This window comes from Erythrolamprus reginae, chromosome 3 (assembly GCF_031021105.1).
Source record: "Erythrolamprus reginae isolate rEryReg1 chromosome 3, rEryReg1.hap1, whole genome shotgun sequence".
In the NCBI taxonomy this organism is placed as follows: Eukaryota; Metazoa; Chordata; class Lepidosauria; order Squamata; family Dipsadidae; genus Erythrolamprus; species Erythrolamprus reginae.
In genome coordinates this window covers 856026-874590 of record NC_091952.1, presented here as the reverse complement: position 1 = coordinate 874590, position 18565 = coordinate 856026, and the positions used below count along the sequence as shown (strand labels likewise).

Below are 18565 nucleotides of genomic sequence, written 5' to 3'. Positions count from 1 at the left end.
ATCCCAGGCGCCGTCACTCCGGCCTCCACGCTTCCCAGGGGAAAAGGACGGGCAGCTAAAAGCCCCACGGAGGCCGCCGCAGCTCTGGGTGAGAAATCTGGGGGCTGCCCGGAATTGCCCCCCGCCTGACGCCCCACCTCCCCCCCCCCCCCCGCCGAGTGGAAATCTCGCAGCGTCCGGAGGGCCCCGCCCCACTCGGCGCTCTCAGGACCCCCGGCGTCGCCGCCCCCCAACTGCCCCGAGGAGCGCAGCAAAACGCCCGGGAGGCCTCACGAGGCCCATCAAAATGGCGCCCACCGGCTGTGGCCACGCCGTGAATTCCGTGGGCCAGAGCCCGAACTGCGCCTGCGCGGCCGGAAAGGCCCGGCGGCGGGGCGCCTGCGCAGAGGGCCCCGCGGGGCGTGTCCGGCGCCTGCGCGTGGGTCGCCGCGGGTCCCGAATACAAGATGGCGGCGGCGGCTGCCAGGGTGAGGCAGAGGCGCGACGGCGGCGGGAAGCTGAACCACCCGCGGCGACCCCGGGCCCCGGCCGCAGGTGAGGGGCGGCACGCCGAGCCTGGAGCCCTTCCCCGGCGAGGCAAGGGCGCGGCGGCGGCGGGGCGCGGCAAGCGACGAGCAGCGGGCGGGAAGATGAGGAGGCGCCGCCTCTCCCCGCCGCCATCTTGAGCGCGCTCCCGCCCCGCGCGCGCCCCCGCCTGCTCCCCCCCTCACCGGCCCTGCGCCCCCCCCCCCCCCGCGCCCTCCAGGCCGCCCCCCCTCCCGCCCATCCTCCCCGGAGCCCCCGCCCGGCCTGCGCCCCCGGCCCCCTCCTCCCTCCCGCGCTCCGTGCCCAGGCTCTGCGGGGAGGGAGGCCGCGGACGCCGCCCCGCCGAAGGCTCCAGCTCCTCTGGGCCAGGCAGGCGGGCGGGCGGCGCTTCTGCGCAGAGGCGAGCGGCCGCCCCGGAAGGGAGGGAGGGAGGCGCCTCCGCCCGGCCCGGGGCTGCGGGGCCAGGAGGGGAGCCTGCCCGGCCGCCCTTCAGCCTCCTCCGGCCTCCCGTGGAGCAGGACGGGGCCTCGGGGCGTTTCCCTTCTTCTCCCCCCTCCAGCCTCCCCCCCACCATGGCCACAGGGGCTGCCCCCTTTCAGGCCCCGCTGCCGCTTCCCAGGGCCACGCGCTTTGGCCCCGACCATTGGGGTCCTCGTTTTCCCGACGGCGGAAGGAGGGAAGGCCGAGCCCGCCCTGAGCGCCCCCTCAAAGGAGAGGGAAGTCCTGGGAGCGCCTCCTCTCTCCCTGCGGGGCCCCGCGCGGACTCTCAGCTGCCCCCGCTGCCTTGACCAGCATGGCCCTTAGAGTCAGGCACGGCGTCTGCAGCCCTCTAAGCGCTTCACAGAACCAGCCTCTTGCCCCCCACAATCTGGGTCCTCATTTGACCCACCTGGGAAAGACGGAAGGCTGAGTCAACCTGAAGCAGGTGGTGAGATTTGAACTCCGTGATCAGCAGAAGGACCCTGTAGTCCTGCACTCCCCCCTCCCCAACTCAGTGGAAGGAAGGAATAGCAACAGCATTTAAACTTATGTAGCACTTCACGGTACTTCTACAGCCCTCTCTAAGCAGTTGACAGAACCAGCCTCTTGCCCCCCTCAGTCTGGGCCCTCATTTGACCCACCTCAGAAGGCTCAGTCTACCTTGGAGCCGGTGGTGAGATTTGAACTGCTGAACTACAGCTGCCTGTTAGCTGACCGAGTCTGCAGGGCTGCACTCTAACCATTGCGCCACTCCAGCTCTTGTAGTAGTAGTAGTAGTAGTCTACACTTCTACACAACTCTCCACTGTCTACAAGTGTCCACGCATGGATCTCACGCATCTGTCCTGGGAAGGCTGATGCAACCCTTCAGCTGGCCAAGATTGACCCCCAGGCCACAGCCAGAGTTTGCCTGCACAACTCCATTGTGGAACCAACCCCCAACCCCCCCCCCCCCCCCCCCCCCCCCGCAGGACTCTTAAACCCCACTAACTCAGATTTGGACAGTCTGTTCCTGGTTTCCCCTGATTGGTCCCTTTGAGCTGAACGCACCACCGTCCCTGCCGCTGCTCAGAGCCCCACAACCTTTTGCCACTCTTCCCCGGGGGCCCTCCTGCTTCCCCAAGAGGCTCCAAAGGCCTCCCAGGTCTGTGGGTCCCGCCCTCCGTATCCGTCTGTGGAGAGGACCAGCGCTGAGCCAGGCTGAGCCGCCGGAATGGCCGAGGGCAGAACACCAGCGGAGAGAGGAACCAGGAGGGCCTGGCCCGCTTTCCTTGGGCTAGTGGAATCGCACAACAATCACATTTTACAGTGTGTGGCGTCGAGGCTCCTGGGCAACTGACTCCGTGCCAGGATCCTCCTAACAGGGCAAGGGTGGGTCTTGGGTTCCCCGGAGGCTTCGGCTGCTGGCAGGCCGGATGGAACAGGTCGCCCGAGCAGTGCCCTGCCGGCGTGGCCTGCCTCGTGCGCGGAGGAGGCGGCTATGGGGCAGGTGGTGTAGCTGGCGCCCTTCCCTTGTGTCTCCCACCCAGTGCTGATGCTGCAAAATGGCCAATGAGAACCACGGGGGCTCCAGGGAGGAGGCTGCCCTCATGAGCCACTCCCCCGGCCCCTCCCTCCAGGACCAGCCCAGCTCCCCCAAGCCCACCCGTCTGGTGCAGGATTTGCCAGGTACGGCCCGGGGGCGGCTGTGGGGCCCCAACGCCTGCCTGCCCCCTCCCCCACACCCCCGGCCCCTCCCCTTCCGTGACTCTCCCCTCCCCCGCAGATGAGCTGGTGCAGGCGGGCTGGGAGAAGTGCTGGAGCAAGCGCGAGAACCGGCCCTACTACTTCAACCGCTTCACCAACCAGTCGCTCTGGGAGATGCCGCTGTTGGGGCAGCACGACGTGATTGTGAGTGGCCGGCTGGGCTGCTCTGGGCAGGGCCTCCTGGAGCGTCCCTTGGCTGCTAGCGCAGTTCCCTGGGGCGGGGGTGGGGAGCCCCCAGCACCGCTAACGGTTCTCTCTTTGGGCCTCCTAGTCGGACCCTCTGGGTCTGAACACCGCCCCGGTGCCTGCCGATGGGGCAGCCGGCGAAGCGGCCGTGGCCGAAAGCAGGATGTGGAAACGGAAGCTGTCTGAGGAGGGCCAGCCCGGCAGCAACCTTGCCAAAAAGCCCAAGGTAGGGGGCCCCCTCCTCTCGGGCCCAGGACCCCCGGGAGCGTGAGAGGGCAGAGCCTGGAGGAGTGGAGGGGGCGGGGTGGGGGCCTTGGAGGGGGAGCTGGCTGCGGCAGAAGAAGAAAAAGAAGGTGGAGGAAGTCCCACCAGGTCAGAGGTCAGAGGAAGCTGAGTCCAAAGCAGGGCTTGAGTCCCTGACTGGACCCACCCTGGTTCCAGCTAATTCTGTTTCTTTGTGTTGGAAGCATCACATTAAAATAAGGCAGACTGACACAAAGTTCCAAGTATAAAACACACCATGAAAATACACAGCCACATCAATTGCGCCCTGTCACGCTGCCAGGTGTAACATTGCAGTCCCAAAAGCCACTAAATGGACCTGTTTGCTCCGAGTGTCTCTGGATCTTCTCGTCCCCCTGCGCAGCCTATTCAACGGTTTCCCTACTTTCTGCTCCCGCTCCCCCCCCCCCACCTCCTGATCCTGATACGGTCACCTTAACAGTAAAAGTGAGCGTTCCGGACTCCTGAGGGTCTCACAGGGCTGGCGTTGGCTGATGTGGAGACCTCGCCTACAAAAAGAGATGGATGAAATTGAAGGGGTCCAAAGAGGGGCTGCAAAAATGGTGGAAGGTCTTAAGCATAAAACGTATCAGGAAAGACTTCATGGACTCCATCTGTCTAGTCTGGAGGACAGAAGGAAAAGGGGGGACACGATCGAAACATTTAAATATGTTAAAGGGTTAAATAAGGTCCAGGAGGGAAGTGTTTTTAATAGGAAAGTGAACACAAGAACAAGGGGACACAATCTGGGGTTAGTTGGGGGAAAGATCAGAAGCCACGTGAGAAAATATTATTTGTCTGAAAGAGTCGTAGATGCTTGGAACAAACTTCCAGCAGACGTGGTTGGTCAATCCACAGTCACTGAATTGAAACATCGATCCATCCTAAGATAAAACACAGGAAACAGTAGAAGGGCAGACCAGAGGGACCAGGGGGCCTTTCTCTGCCGTCCATCTTCTATGTGAGGGGGGAGCAGGTGGGGGGGCCCTGGGCTGGCACCTGTTTGGGGGCCTCCCTGGGAACCTCCCTGGCCTGGCTGTGGGGCTGCTTCTCCCTTTCCTACCTGGACGGTTGAGTGCAGCTGCCGCCTCCTCCGCTCACCGGTTGACAGGTGTGGCGAGGGAGGACCGGCAGGAGGAGGAGGAGGGGCCGGTGGTGGCTGAGCTCAGCTGTTCCTCCCCAAGGGTAACGTGGCCTTGTTCCCTTTCAGATGGAGGCCCCGGGGAACCCCACACCTCAGCCGGCCCCCAGCATCCCCAGCACTCCCGGGACGCCGCTGTTGAAGGCCTGGGGCGTCTCTCCCGAAGAGAAGCAGGCAGCGCTCTTGCGACCAACCGAGTGAGTCGGGCCTGGGCAGGTCTCTGGGCAGCAGGAGGCCAAGCTTGCAACGCCTTCCTTAGAAAACGGGCAGCTGTTCGTCCTCACTCGCCCTGTCCTGCTCGTCACGTGGCGTTTTCTCTCTAGCAATTTTCTGGCATAAGTTTCCCTTTGGGAAGATTGAGCACTGCAGAGGGGATGGTTGTCCTCGGAGGAGGAGGAGACGCCTCCCGTCTTCCGGGTGTGCGGTCTTGGGTGTCTTGTCTCTCAGCCAGAAGATTAAAAGCCCAAATGCCCAAGGGGCCTCCCTCTTTGGCAACTGTAAGAGCCCAGCTATGATACTGGCTGGGCCATTCTGGGAGCTGAAGATTGGACACCCCAATTTGAAGGAAGAATAATATAATATACGCCTGAGGTTTAAAAACCATTCTAGTCATTAAAAACAATCCATTAATGAACCAGGAGAGTGTTGTATTTGAAGAAAAGGAGATGTGATGCTAATATTCTAGAAAGTTTGTGTTTCTTGTGATGAAGAGGCAATGATCTTTTTTGTATTTTCTATCTATTTTATTTTTTTCTTTATATTTTTTTTCTTTCCTTTTTTTTCTATTTTCGGTTGTTCTTTTCCATACAATATGGTTTTTCTTATTCCTTATATATTAATCTTTATTCCTTTTTCCTTATCTTTTTCGGCTTTATGTTAGTTTCTTTATTGTAGCCTTTTTTAAAACAAAATTACTGTTAAGACACAACCCCAACAGATCCACAGAAGGGGCCCAATGCCTGCAGAGAGTCTTCAGGGCTTCCAGAAGGGCCACTGGGAGGAGGGAGGGAGGGAGGGAGGGAGGGGCTGCAACAGAGGACCCGTCCAGTCCCTGGCAGTCACAAAAACCTGGTTTCTGCTTATTATTTCAAACCCCATTCTTTCCACGCACAAACAATTGCATTGTCCAGTTTTGTGCCTTCCCTGCCATTCAAAAGCCCCCCTGTTTTTGCAGTTGTCAATTGCAAATCTGGAACCTAGTTTAACGCTTGAGCCCAGCTGGGCATCCTGGACTCCGAATGGTGGGAGGCATTTCTGCCATAATAGATGGAACTCAAGAGAAGTCCTTTCTCTAGCAGCCAGCTGGGGTCGTGGTTAAGGCACCTGGCTAGAAACCGGATGCCAGCGTGGTCACTTGGGCCTCTCTTGCAGCCTGAGGAAGTGGCAGCTGCTTACTTTATTTTATTTATTTTATTTTGTCAAGTACGTAGTGGTAGTATACGTAGATATAATGCTGTTTATATACATGAGATGGGTACTAATAAGAGGGAAACATGAGGATAGGGACGGTAGGCAAGCTTATGACCACCCCTTACTGACCTCTTAGGAGTCAGGTGAGGTCAACACTGGATAGTCTAGGTGATGAAACTACAGACTTCAGGTAGTGAGTTCCAGGCATTAACCACTCTGTTGCTAAAGTCGTATTTTCTGCAGTCAAGTTTGGGGCAGTTCACTTTGAGTTTGTATGCCGCTCCGGGTCCTCGGAGACGGGCGGCATACAAGTCTCATAAATTGAATTGAATTGTTGTGTGCTCATGCATTGTGGTTGAAGCGAAAAGAACACAGTTGCTTGTAACGTGATTACAAAGGTCATTTGCAAAGAGGATAAAAGTGTTGGTCCTAGCATGCTGCCCTGGGGTATACTACTGTTAACAGGAATGGGGTTAGATAGGATGCTCCCTATTTTGATCACTTGTTGTGGGTGATTCGACCGTTAGAGGTGTTGATTTGGGACAGAGCAAGGATGTGGTTAAGGTGCTGAGGTGTCTCCCAGGGGCCACTGCCAGCAGGGACAGGAGGCGGATTACAAACATTGTTAAGACTGTGAGTAAAGGTAATAACGTTGATGTGGTGGTGCATCTTGGCACAAATTATTTGTCCCAGAGAAATGTTAATGTAGTAAAAAGAGATTTTCAATGTCTAAGTGTGGAGCTGGGTAAAATAACTGATTCAGTGACTTTCTCAGAGGTGTTACCGGTTTGTGGCCAAGAGGATAAAACAACGTGTATCAGAGAGTTTAATGTGTGGTTAAGGCAGTGGTGTAAAGCTGAAGGTTTTGGCTATGTAAGTCATGATGTCAGTAGGTGGTCTAATAGGGAGTTGTTTAAGAGGGATGGTTTGCATCCATCATACAGAGGTACCCAGGTGCTCGGTGAGGAATTCAGAACTTTTTTGGACAGGCATTTAAACTAGGTAAAGGGGACAGAGATGTAACTGATGTGGGTGATTTCTGTCCCCGACCAATGAGGATAAATCAGTTTTTGGAAGCTTATGAAAAGGGAGCTGCAAATAATATAGATGTAGTTGTTGATGATAAGGGGAAAACTAATAACGAAAATAATGTTCTTCGGGTAATGTGCACAAATGCTCGAAGCTTGAGCAACAAGCTCTGTGAATTAATGGCCATAATATCTAGAGATAATTTGGACCTGGTTGCCATAACTGAGACATGGTTTAAGGATTCTAATGAATGGGAAATATCCATACCAGGATATACACTGTATAGGAAGGATAGAATAGAGAGAAGGGGAGGTGGAGTAGCCATTTATGTTAAAGAAACTCTAAAAACAACACTAATTCAAAATACATGTCAAGATCTAGAGACCCTCTGGATTTGCATGCAAAATAAAGAAGGTTCTGTCATTAGAATTGGGGTGATCTATAGGCCTCCAGGACAATCCGAGGAATATGACAACAAGATGGTGGATGAAATTACCCAAATGGCAGTAAAGGGAGATATTGTGGTTATGGGTGATTTCAACATGCCTGATGTTGACTGGAATATCCCCAGTGCCCTTACATGCAAAAGTAAGAATATAGTAGAGGCCTTTACAGGAGCAGCTCTGGCACAGCTGGTTAAGACACCAACTAGAGGGGAGAATATTCTAGATTTAGTTTTTACGAATGGGAATTGGGTTTCAGAGGTCAAGGTGGGAGAAAATTTAGGTTGCAGTGACCATCTATGTTTGTGGTTTGATGTAAAAACTCATTGTGAGCAATCCTATAATGCAACCAAAGTATTGGATTTCAGAAAAACAAATTTTAATGCAATGGGAGAATATTTAGATAATGAATTAAAGGGGAGGGATAAAATGGCAGGAGCGAGCATCCAGTGGACTGTATTAAAAAAGGCCATCTTAAAAGCCACTGGACTGTATGTAAGACAAATAACTAAAGGTAAAAGGAAGAAGAAACCGCTATGGTTTAGCAATGATGTAAGGGCTATAGTCAATGAAAAAAAGGCTGCCTATAGGAGGTATAAAGAGTCTGGAAGTATAGCTGATAGGGAGGTATATAAAATGAGACAGAAGGAGGCGAAACAGATAATATATGCTGCTAAAGCCTCAAAAGAGGAAGAAATTGCCAAATCTGTAAAGAAGGGGGATAAAACCTTCTTCAGATATATTAATGATAAGAAGAAGAAAAACTGCGGCATCACGAAGCTTAGTACCGGGAATAATACATGCATTAATGGGAATAAGGAGATCGCTGACCATTTCAATAGCTACTTCTGTTCAGTTTTCTCAAAAGACACCTTACAAAATAATACTATAGAGGGATATAGCATTGCTTCCAGCTGTACAGATTCAGCTCCAGTGATCTTAGAAGCCGATGTCTTAGAAGAACTTGAACGATTAAAGATAAATAAGGCAATGCGTCCAGACGGCATCCACCCCAGAGTTCTTAAAGAACTCAGATCTGTCATTGCTACCCCCCTGACTGATTTGTTTAACCAATCCTTGTTAACAGGAGAAGTTCCTGAGGATTGGAGAATGGCCAGTGTTGTGCCTATTCACAAGAAGGGCAGTAGAGAAGAAGCTGGTAACTACAGGCCAGTTAGCTTGACATCAGTTGTAGTTAAAATGATGGAGACTCTACTCAAAAAGAGGATAAATCAGCACCTAAAAAACAATAACTTATTAGACCCAAATCAGCATGGCTTTACTGAAGGCAAATCATGTCAGACTAATCTCATTGATTTCTTTGACTATGTCACAAAGGTGTTGGATGAAGGTGGTGCTGTGGATATTGCCTACCTGGACTTCAGCAAAGCCTTTGATACGGTTCCACATAAAGAGCTGATAGATAAATTAGTGAAGATTGGACTTAATCCCTGGATAGTTCAATGGATTTGCAGCTGGCTGAAGCGTAGACATCAGAGAGTTATTGTTAATGGCGAGTATTCTGAGCAGAGTCAGGTTACAAGCGGTGTGCCACAAGGATCTGTTCTGGGTCCTATTCTTTTTAATATATTTGTGAGTGACATAGGGGAAGGTTTGGTAGGGAAGGTTTGCCTATTTGCCGATGACTCTAAAGTGTGCAATAGGGTTGATATTCCTGGAGGGGTCTGTAATATGGTAAATGATTTAGCTTTACTAGATAAATGGTCTAAGCAATGGAAACTGCAGTTTAATGTTTCCAAATGTAAAATAATGCACTTGGGGAAAAGGAATCCTCAATCTGAGTATTGTATTGGCAGTTCAGTGTTGGCAAATACTTCAAAAGAAAAGGATTTAGGGGCAGTGATTTCTGACAGTCTCAAAATGGGTGAACAGTGCAGTCAGGCGGTAGGGAAAGCAAGTAGGATGCTTGGCTGCATAGCTAGAGGTATAACAAGCAGGAAGAGGGAGATTATGATCCCACTATATAGAATGCTGGTGAGACCACATTTGGAATACAGTAGTCCCTCGCTATATCGCGCTTCACCTGCCGCGGCTTCACTTCATCGCGGGTTTTGAAGTCAGCTTCATTTGAATGATTCTGCCATACAAACAAGCGCTAGAATCCCCCAGCGGGACTCCCAAATGATGAGCGGGGCAGGGACTGAGCTCTGGCGGAGGCCCGTCCCCTCGTTCAATCCCCCTCGCCAGTGCCGAAAGGAAAAAAAAGAAAGGAACGCGACGCGGCGGGGATTTCCAGACTGGGCTCGAGGGCGGAAGAGGAAGTGCTCGAGGGCGGAAGAGAGAGAGAAAAAAAAAGAAACAGCCGGGGCAGCTCACCAGGGACTTTACAGCCGGGGCAAGGCAAAAAACACAACATTTGGCCGAACTGCTGCAAAGATCAGAGTAAGTAGTAGTGGGGGGGAAAGGTTAGCCGGCCGTTGCTCGCCTCCAGGCATCCGGAGCTGGTGGGAAGGAGGATAAATTCCCCATCGCGGATTTCACCTATCGCGGCAAGGTCTGGAACGTAACTCCCGCGATAGGTGAGGGATTACTGTACTGTGTTCAGTTCTGGAGACCTCACCTACAAAAAGATATTGACAAAATTGAATGGGTCCAAAGACGGGCTACAAGAATGGTGGAAGGTCTTAAGCATAAAACGTATCAGGAAAGACTTCATGAACTCAGTCTGTATAGTCTGGAAGACAGAAGGAAAAGGGGGGACATGATCGAAACATTTAAATATGTTAAAGGGTTAAATAGGGTTCAGGAGGGAAGTGTTTTTAATAGGAAAGTGAACACAAGAACAAGGGGACACAATCTGAAGTTAGTTGGGGGAAAGATCAAAAGCAACATGAGAAAATATTATTTTACTGAAAGAGTAGTAGATCCTTGGAACAAACTTCCAGCAGATGTGGTAGATAAATCCACAGTAACTGAATTTAAACATGCCTGGGATAAACATATATCCATCCTAAGATAAAATACAGAAAATAGTATAAGGGCAGACTAGATGGACCAGGAGGTCTTTTTCTGCCGTCAGACTTCTATGTTTCTATGTTTCTATGTTGTCTGCTCGACAGGAATGCCGTTATCCAGCCATGCAGGGGTCCGGAGATGCTGTGGGATTTGAGTTTAAGAAGTAGTTTGTCATGAACCACTGAGTCGAAGGCTTTACAAAAGTCAATGTAAATTGCATCTATTGACTTACCCTGATCAAGATGTGTAGTCCATATGTTTTTGTGGTGGAGGGGTTGCAGGTTGCAAGGTATATTTTTTCTAAAACCAAATTGTTTGTTAGAGAGGAGGTTGTTAGGAAGGGAATGGATGGGTTTATGATGATTGATTCCATGACGTTGCGTGTGACGCAGCATAGAGAGATTGGTCTGTAGTTCTCTACTGGACTGGGGTCTCCTTTTTTGAAGATGGGGATGACTGTGGATAGTGACCATAGGTTTGATAGTAAACTGGTCCAGAAAGATTTTTCAAAGTTTATGCTTAGTGGTTCAGCTATGGCTGTTGATATCTTTTTTAGGAAGTAGGCACATAGTCCGTGAGGTCCGATTGACAGAGAAGGCTGTGTAGTGCTTTTTCAGTGTCGCCTTCAGTGAAGTCTATTTGTGTTAAATCGTTGCATTTGTGGTACAACTAGGGAATTTTGGGCATGAGCTGCTGCTGTTTACAAAGACTGAGCCAAATAATGTGTTGAAGATTTGACTGATTCATCGTAGGATCCTTTGTTGTTTGCTCCTTTTAGTAGTGGGAGGGGTCTCAAGTCCTTGAGTTTTTTATTTATGGAGTAGTAGAAGGCCCGGTTGGATTTGGTGCGCAGAAGGTTTTCCTCTCGTTTGCTGTGATAGTTGGAGCATCCCATCTTTTTTTGGTGGCATATGTTTTTGTAGCGGTTTTTGAAATTGTCTACATAGCCTGTCTTAGGAAACTTCTGGGAAAGTGGCCAAGAAAACTGCAGGGACTTGTCTGTGGAGTCATCAGGAAGCAGAGAGGACGCAAAAGCACAAAGGCAAGGAAAGCCCGGAGCTTAATAAGGATCCATTCACCGTTGTGAAGGAACAGGCAACATCCCAGGAGGCCTCCTTGCCCAGCCCGTGGCTGCCCTGAAAGGGAGGATTGCAGGCACCCTGACTGTAAACTTCCATTAGCCCATGAAGCTGAGCAACATGTGTTAGAATTTACGTGGCCTTTGGTGGAACGTGGCTTGTTTCTCCTGCCGTTTTCTGTGTGACCTAAAGAGTGGACAGGGCAAGTTGCTTGAATGCCCGGCTGCCTAATCGGCTTTCTCTCCGCTGGCAGAGTCTACTGGGACCTGGATATTCAGACCAACGCAGTAATTAAGCAGCGGGGCCCGTCAGAAGTGCTGACCCCTCACCCAGATGTGGAGCTGCTCCGGTCCCAGCTGATGCTGAAGCTGCGGCAGCATTACCGGGAGCTCTGCCAGCAGCGGGAGGGTAACGTCTCCCCTTGACCTCGCTTGGTGGGCCTTGGGGAAGAGGGTCCAGTGGCTGACCCCGGCTGTCCCTCTCCGGCTCTCCCCTCAGGAATCGATCCTCCCCGAGAGTCCTTCAACCGCTGGATGCTGGAGCGGAAGGTGGTGGACAAGGGCTCGGACCCTCTGCTGCCCAGCAACTGCGAGCCCGTCGTCTCTCCCTCCATGTTCCGAGAAATCATGAATGACATTCCCATCAGGTATGGCGACGGGTGAGAGGGACAACGTTTGGAGCTGCCCCTCCCCCACAAGAGCCCATCCTTTAGCCATGTGGGTGCTATGTGCATAACTGGCTGGGTTTGACAATATATACAACAAACCAACAACGTGTGCTTACATGTGTTGAAACACTATTGCTTTAAGAGTTAATGTTGCGGATGGCCACAAGAGGGAGCCAGAGGCATGATATTCTCTGTCTGCTATTATGGTTTCTGCCAGTGCTGTAGTGAAAACAGTGTTTTTAAATGATGGTTTATGTATTTGTGAACTGAACAAACAAGACTTGTAGTATTGTATATTGGCTGGTTTAACCGTGTATGACTAGGACTGTTCTTGGCTATTTGCCAAAGTAAATTTTATGCGCTTTATGCATCTGCCTTGTATCACTGAATTATTACTTGCATCTCTGGGCTTTCAGCTGGACATCTGCTGGAGCTCCACGTTTCCTCCTCCGTGTCCGTGTATTTTCGGCCACTCAGAGATGCCCCTGCACCCCCCTTAACAAACCTTCCGCCTCCCCCACAGATTGTCCCGAATCAAGTTCCGAGAAGAAGCCAAGCGCCTGCTCTTCAAATATGCTGAAGCCGCCAAGAGGCTCATTGAATCCAGGTAGGGAGGAACCCTCTTCTCCCCAGAAGGCTGTCCGAGAGGGCAGGGAGGGAGGGGGCCACCGGGGAGAAGACCGGCCTCTCCACGTGCCGGTTGAATCAGCTGCTGGGCCTTCGGAGGGTGGGCCCAGGGAGAGCAGGGGGGATATGGAGCGGGGAGGGAGGGAGGGGCCACTTCCCAAAGGAGCAAGAGTCCCAATTGGGGGAGAAAGAGGCTGGAAGCGGGTCGTCCCCCCGTCCCCCCCAGACGTTCCCAGGGTCTCTGCTTCCCTCAAGGATCCGCCTGGTTCAGTCTGTAGGGGCGGAGCAGCAGGGGCCTCTGCTTGGGACCCTCGCCCGCTGCCCCCCCACCCCCCGGTTCCCGGAGCCTGACAGCCGCTCTTTCTCCCGGGGTGCAGGAGCGCCTCTCCAGACAGCCGGAAGGTGGTCAAGTGGAACGTGGAGGACACCTTCAGCTGGCTGCGGCGGGATCGCTCGGCCTCCAAGGAGGACTACATGGTGGGTGGTCTCTCTGCCCTGGAGCCCTGCTCTTTTGCGGGCAGAGCCTCTCGGCTGCATTTGGTCAGGGGGGGTCCCTCTGAGGATATGGCGCTAGGTGGGGAAGCGGTTGGGGTTCTGCGGCCGTGAAGGGTCTCCAGCCCAGGGGCCGCCAGGTGGAGGGGCCGCCCGTCACCTGCCCCAGCCCCTCCCCTGCCTCGCCATTCAAAGGCATTCAGGTGCGAGTAGATGAGTAGGTGGACAGTGTGGTTCTCGACCTCTCTAATGCTCTGACCCCTTAACCTCATGTTGTGGTGACCCCCCCCAACTATAAGTCCAGCGCCAATTCTCTCAAAAGCGCTTGGAGCTGATTGGCAGGGAGGTCAGGGGGATGTCCCCACTGGAAGCGCCTGATTGGTCGGATTGTAAAAACGTGTTCCAAGGCACCAGAATAGAAGTTGTAATTCCCAAGACCACCAGAGGACATTTGTCCTCCCCTGGTTTTAGGCGACCCCTGTGGAACAGTCATTTGCCCCCCTTCCCCCCAAGTGGCCCTGACCCCCAGGTTGAGAACCACGGAAGCACATGGGGAGGTAACAACATCCCATGTTTCAGTTGGATGCCGTAGTGGCCCCCATGACCGCCATAATATTTTGGCTTAGCAAACAGTTGGCACTGCCCACGAAAGCTGGTCACTGCTAAAGCCTGTGGGAAGGTCTTCTGCAGAGACTTCTTGAAATGCTGGGCTGTGGTCAAGGTGTGAATCCCTGGGTCAGTAAAAGCATCAGACGCTTGTCGGCTATCAGGGAAGCTTCTGGGTCAAAGCGCAGCCTCTGCGGCAGAACCCCTCCCTCTCCTCACCCTCCGTTGCAGAGCAGGGCCTTCTCTCCTGGGTCCCCGGGTAACGTTTAGGCCTTTGGGCGGCAGGTCAATCCCACACATAAATAAACCTGGGCAATGAAAGGACCCTTCAACGGGGGGTGGGGAGGGGCAGCGGTTGCTCAGGGCCCCCCTCCCCTCGTTCCCCCTGCAGGACCGGCTGGAGCACCTGCGCAAACAGTGCGGCCCCCACGTCTCGGCCGCGGCCAAGGACTCTGTGGAGGGCATCTGCCGCAAGATCTACCACATCTCCCTGGAGTACGTCAAGCGCGTCCGGGAGAAGCACCTGGCCATCCTCAAGGACCACCACATCCCCGGTAGCCGCCAGGGAGGGGCCCTCGGGGGAGGGAGGGGGGCTGGGCGGGAGGAGGAGGAGGGGGGCTCTGACCTCCCATCCTCCCCAGCCGGAGTGGAGCCCCCCGACGTCCAGGAGCGGCTGGTGTACTGCTACCCGGTGCGTCTGGCCGTCCCGTCCGCCCCGCTGCCCAGCGCGGAGATGCAGGTGGAGAGCAGCCAGGTGTGCGTGCGCTACAAGGGGGAGGTGCAGAGGATCAGCCGCAGCTACTTCAGCAAGCTGGTGGGTCTCTCTTGGGGGAGGGGAGGGGCTGGGAGGGAGACCCCCGGCTAGAGAGAGACCCCCCCGCACTCCCCCCGTCTCTCCCTCTCCCCCCCCCCCCTGCAGTGGCTGCTCTATCGCTACAGCTGCATCGACGACTCCGGCTTTGAGCACTTCCTGCCGAGGGTCTGGTGCCTCCTGCGCAGGTACCAGGTACGTCCGGCGGGGCCTCGGGAGGCGGGTGCGAGGGGTGGTGGTGGAGGAGCCGGCCCCCTGCCCTTCCCCCTCCTCCTCCCCCCCAGATGATGTTTGGCGTTGGGCTCTACGAGGGCACCGGCCTGCAGGGGGCGCTCCCGGTGCACGTCTTCGAAGCCCTCCACAAGCTCTTTGGGGTCAGTTTCGAGTGCTTCGCCTCCCCCTTGAACTGCTACTTCAAGCAATACTGCTCGGCCTTCCCAGACACGGACGGCTACTTCGGGTCCAGAGGGTGAGCGTCCGCATCCCCCCCCCCCCGGGAGGCTGGGGGGCAATGGGGGGAGGGCACCTTTTTCTGGGCCGGGCCTGGCCTCACCTACCACCTCCCCCCCCCTCAGGCCTTGCCTGGACTTCTTCCCCATCAGCGGCTCCTTCCAGGCCAACCCCCCCTTCTGCGAGGAGCTGATGGACGTCATGGTGACTCACTTTGAGGTGAGGCCTTGTTGGGGGCTGTGCAGGGGGGAGGGGAGAGACACCGTGTCATTAGCGGATACGAAGCTGTGCGCATAGCTCCAGGTGGCTGGTGGCTGGTGCTTTCATGTCCAGGGTGTCCAGCAAACCTGGAAATCGGAATCACCAGGGAAATTGGAAAATATCAGGCAGTGGACAGGCTACAAGAACGGTGGAAGGTCTTGAGCATGAAACCTATCAGGAAAGGCTTCATGGACTCCATCTGTAGAGTCTGGAGGACGGAAGGGAAAGGGGGACAGGATAGAAAGATTTAAATACATGAAAGGGTTAAATAAGGTCCAGGAGGGTTTAAGTGTTTTAATAGGAAAGTGGACCCAAGGACAAGGGGACCCAATCTGAGGTGAGTCAGAAACCTGCCTGGGATAAACACAGATCCATCCTAAGATAAAAGATACAGGAAGTAGAGTATCAGGGCAGACGAGATGGACCGGGGGCCTTTTTCTGCCCTCAGACTTCTAGGTTTCTAGAATTATCAGGGAATTTGGGGAAAAACCAGAATAAATTGGGGAAAACCCCAAACTGTATTAAAATGTTTAAAAGTCAGGGAAAAATCATGTAAGCCCCCCCCCCCCCCCCCACAAAGTGGATCGCGCTGCCTGGCAGAGTCCAGCAAAAATGACCCTCACTGTGGCAAGAACTTCCTGAGCCGTTGGGCCTGACGCCACCTACGAGCGCTGCCTTCACCAGAGCACAAGTGACAGGGAAATGTTGGGGAACTTCCAAACGCCCCCCCCCCCAGACACCCTCAAGTCAGAGGGAGATTTGGCTTCGGCGCATGCGCAAGGGCCAGAGTCTTAGGAGGAGGCGCATGCGAGTGGGCACAGAAGCAAAACTCCCGCACACCCAGGCGTCCTCTCGTGAGATTTGCCTCATGCGCAGAAGCCCAATGTGGCTCCAACGCGTATGCGCCTGCTGGGCATGCACGCAGACCTGCAGTCAGCCAGAGCTGCGCACGCATCAGCCACAGGGGTGGGGGTGGGCAGGGGGGGTGAAAGTTGGACGGGCCGGACGTGTGGGATTGCGCGGCTGAGCCTCTCGCTCCCTCCCTCCGCCCCCCCCCAGAAACTGCTGGAGGCGTCCAGCGAGCCCTTGTCCTTCATCGTCTTCATCCCGGAGTGGCGGGACCCGCCCCCCACGGCCCTGACGCGCATGGAGCACAGTCGCTTCAAGCGGCAGCAGCTCGTCCTGCCGGCCTTCGACCACGAGTACCGCAGCGGCTCCCAGCACCTCTGCAAGAAGTAAGCGGGGGGGGGACCCGGTCAGCAGTCTTCAGCCTGTCTCTCCTTTCAATGCTAGGACCCCAGGCAGCCCTCTCTATCTGACCCCCCCCACCCCCCAGCACCAACCCTGCAAGGGACCCACCCAGTCACCCAGGCGGCTTTTGTGCCCGAAAGACGGGACTAGAACTCCCTGCCTGCCCTCCCCTCCCCTCCCAGCCTTCCCTGGGGGGCTTCTCCCTATTCCCGGGGGATCCTTTCCACTAAGCCATGGGGCGGGGGGTTTCCTGGGTGACTTTCCCAGGAGAGGGGGGGACGCAGCCTCTGAGCAGGGCCTCCCCCGGCCTTCTCATTGCAAGCTGGCCAGAATCCAACACACACACCCCCTCGGGAGTTGGGTGGGCATATAAATTTAATAAATAAATAAATAAAGGCTAGCCTTTCACAAGGGTCCCCAAGAGGCCCCAAAGGAAGGTGTGTGTGGGGGGGGTTGTCCCCGTGGCTGGATGACCAGTGCCAGAACCACCACCAGCCCCATCATCCCCAGTGCCTGCCTTGGTTTGCCTTGGTGGGCCACCTGCCCAGTGGACAGACTCTCCGGCCTCTGGCCCAGTGGAAGGGGGGGCAGAGTGGGGGGGGGGGCGACAGGGTCCTTGAAAGTGAAGGGCCGCTTGCCTTCCTGGTGGGTGTGAGCACACCGGTCAGTGCCAGGTTTTGCTTCTGCCCATGCGCAACAGGGAAAACCTCACGTGGGGGCACGAGGCGTGTGGGGGGGGGGATTTCAGGGACCTTCCCCGATATTTCTGCTTCCTGCATGTGCAGAAGGAAAAACCCTGCCAGATCTCAGGCGAGTGTCCGTGCATGGGACTTCGCTTGTTGCCCCTGTGGTGTGGGGCCCCGCCCCTATCCCGGGATTCCCTGCCCCGCCCCCCCTGAGCCCCCTCCGCCTGCCGCCTTTCCTTGCAGGGAGGAGATGTACTACAAGGCCGTGCACAACACGACGGTGCTCTTCCTGCAGAACAACGCGGGCTTCTCCAAGTGGCAGCCCAGCCCGGAGGCCCTGCAGGAGCTGCTCAGCGCCTACAAGCAGTCGGGGCGCCCCCAGCCGGCCACCCCCACCGCCGCCCCTCCGGCCCCGGACAAGGACCAGGAGCCCCCCCGGGAGCAGAGCACCAGCCGGGAGTCCACCCCCAACTGACCGGAGAGGCCGAGCGGAGAGGCCGAGAGGGACGCCGGGGCTGCTACGGAGCAGGCGGGGCGGAGGGGAGGGGCTGGCCGGCCTCGCCAAGGTGGGACCCGGGAAGGGGGGGCGGCAGTCCCCATTGCCCTCGTGCCCCCCTCCCCCAGATGAGCTGCAGAGGCCCCTGGGCTGTGCCCAGTGGAGCGGTGCCTTCTGCCTTCCCCAGCCAGGGAGGGGGGCAGGAGAGGCGGGGGGGAGGAGTGGGGCCAGGCTTGCCCCCCCAGGGCAGAAGTTGGGGAAAGCAGCCCGGGAAAGGGGGGGGGAGCTGCCGGTGCACAATCGGTTGTGTAAATACGTGTCCTGTGCTGGTTGTCCTGGCCGCCTCATGTCCCGTGTGTCCGTCCCCCCCCGTTGTTCTTCCCGTTGCATATTCCTCCCCCCCGGGGTGCTGTTCTTCGTCCGTCGCAGAGCCGAGGACCTGCGTGTCTGTGTGTGTGAGGGGAGGGGCGGGGGCCCTGTCGGTCGTTGTCCCCACCTGCCGCAGCTTCCTAGGAGACGGTTCTTTTCCCCCTGTTCTTTTTTTTAAAAACCCGGGTTTTAATTTAACTACGCTGAGCATTTTATGGCTTTCGTGGGCAGAGTCAAAGGAAAAGCCTGTTTTGGATTCTGTTTCCAGTTCTTAGGAACATTAAAACCAGCATTATCACCCGCCTGGGCCTGGTGGCTTTTCTGGGGGGGCTCCGATGGGGGAGGGGTGGGGGCCGGACGTGGCCCCAGTGAAGCCGGGAGTGGGGCCCTTGGCTGGCTCAGCTGTAAGGGTCTCTGGGCCAGTTGACCCACTGCGAGAGGACTCCCTCCTCTCGCGTCTGGTCATGTCGCTAGGCAGGATTCCATATTCGGAACGGTTCCCTCCCCTCCCTTCTAGAGCTTCCTTGAAGTGGGGGGGGGATTCCAGTCCCCC

At 55.4% G+C, this 18565-nt stretch overlaps 1 protein-coding gene across 2 annotated transcripts; it reads left to right on the top strand.

Moving 5' to 3' along the window:
* The first annotated feature begins 409 nt into the window (after window positions 1–409).
* PCIF1 (phosphorylated CTD interacting factor 1) lies at window positions 410–18313 on the top strand. 2 transcript variants are annotated; one of them, XM_070744311.1, is made up of 16 exons: window positions 410–534; window positions 2534–2672; window positions 2770–2894; window positions 3022–3162; window positions 4429–4556; window positions 11550–11704; window positions 11795–11942; window positions 12487–12570; window positions 12968–13067; window positions 14080–14242; window positions 14330–14502; window positions 14608–14694; window positions 14784–14968; window positions 15075–15168; window positions 16270–16445; window positions 17391–18313. In XM_070744311.1, exons 2-16 carry the CDS (start codon window positions 2549–2551, stop codon window positions 17620–17622), a joined length of 2115 nt encoding a protein of 704 aa, XP_070600412.1. In that variant the 5' UTR covers window positions 410–534; window positions 2534–2548; the 3' UTR covers window positions 17623–18313. The 2 variants fall into 2 exon arrangements, with proteins under 2 accessions (XP_070600412.1, XP_070600413.1); XM_070744312.1 differs by lacking the exon at window positions 410–534 and adding an exon at window positions 1970–2312.
* The last annotated feature ends 252 nt before the right edge of the window (window positions 18314–18565 follow it).

What these genes read in the sequence shown, in the direction of transcription:
- PCIF1 (XM_070744311.1), top strand. Translation starts at nt 2,549, where the DNA reads ATGGCCAATGAGAACCACGGGGGCTCCAGGGAGGAGGCTGCCCTCATG. An exon ending in ACCTTGCCAAAAAGCCCAAG is followed by an intron (nt 3,163 to 4,428) that starts GTAGGGGGCCCC and finishes GTTCCCTTTCAG; the next exon opens with ATGGAGGCCCCGGGGAACCC. An exon ending in CAAGGACCACCACATCCCCG is followed by an intron (nt 14,243 to 14,329) that starts GTAGCCGCCAGG and finishes CATCCTCCCCAG; the next exon opens with CCGGAGTGGAGCCCCCCGAC.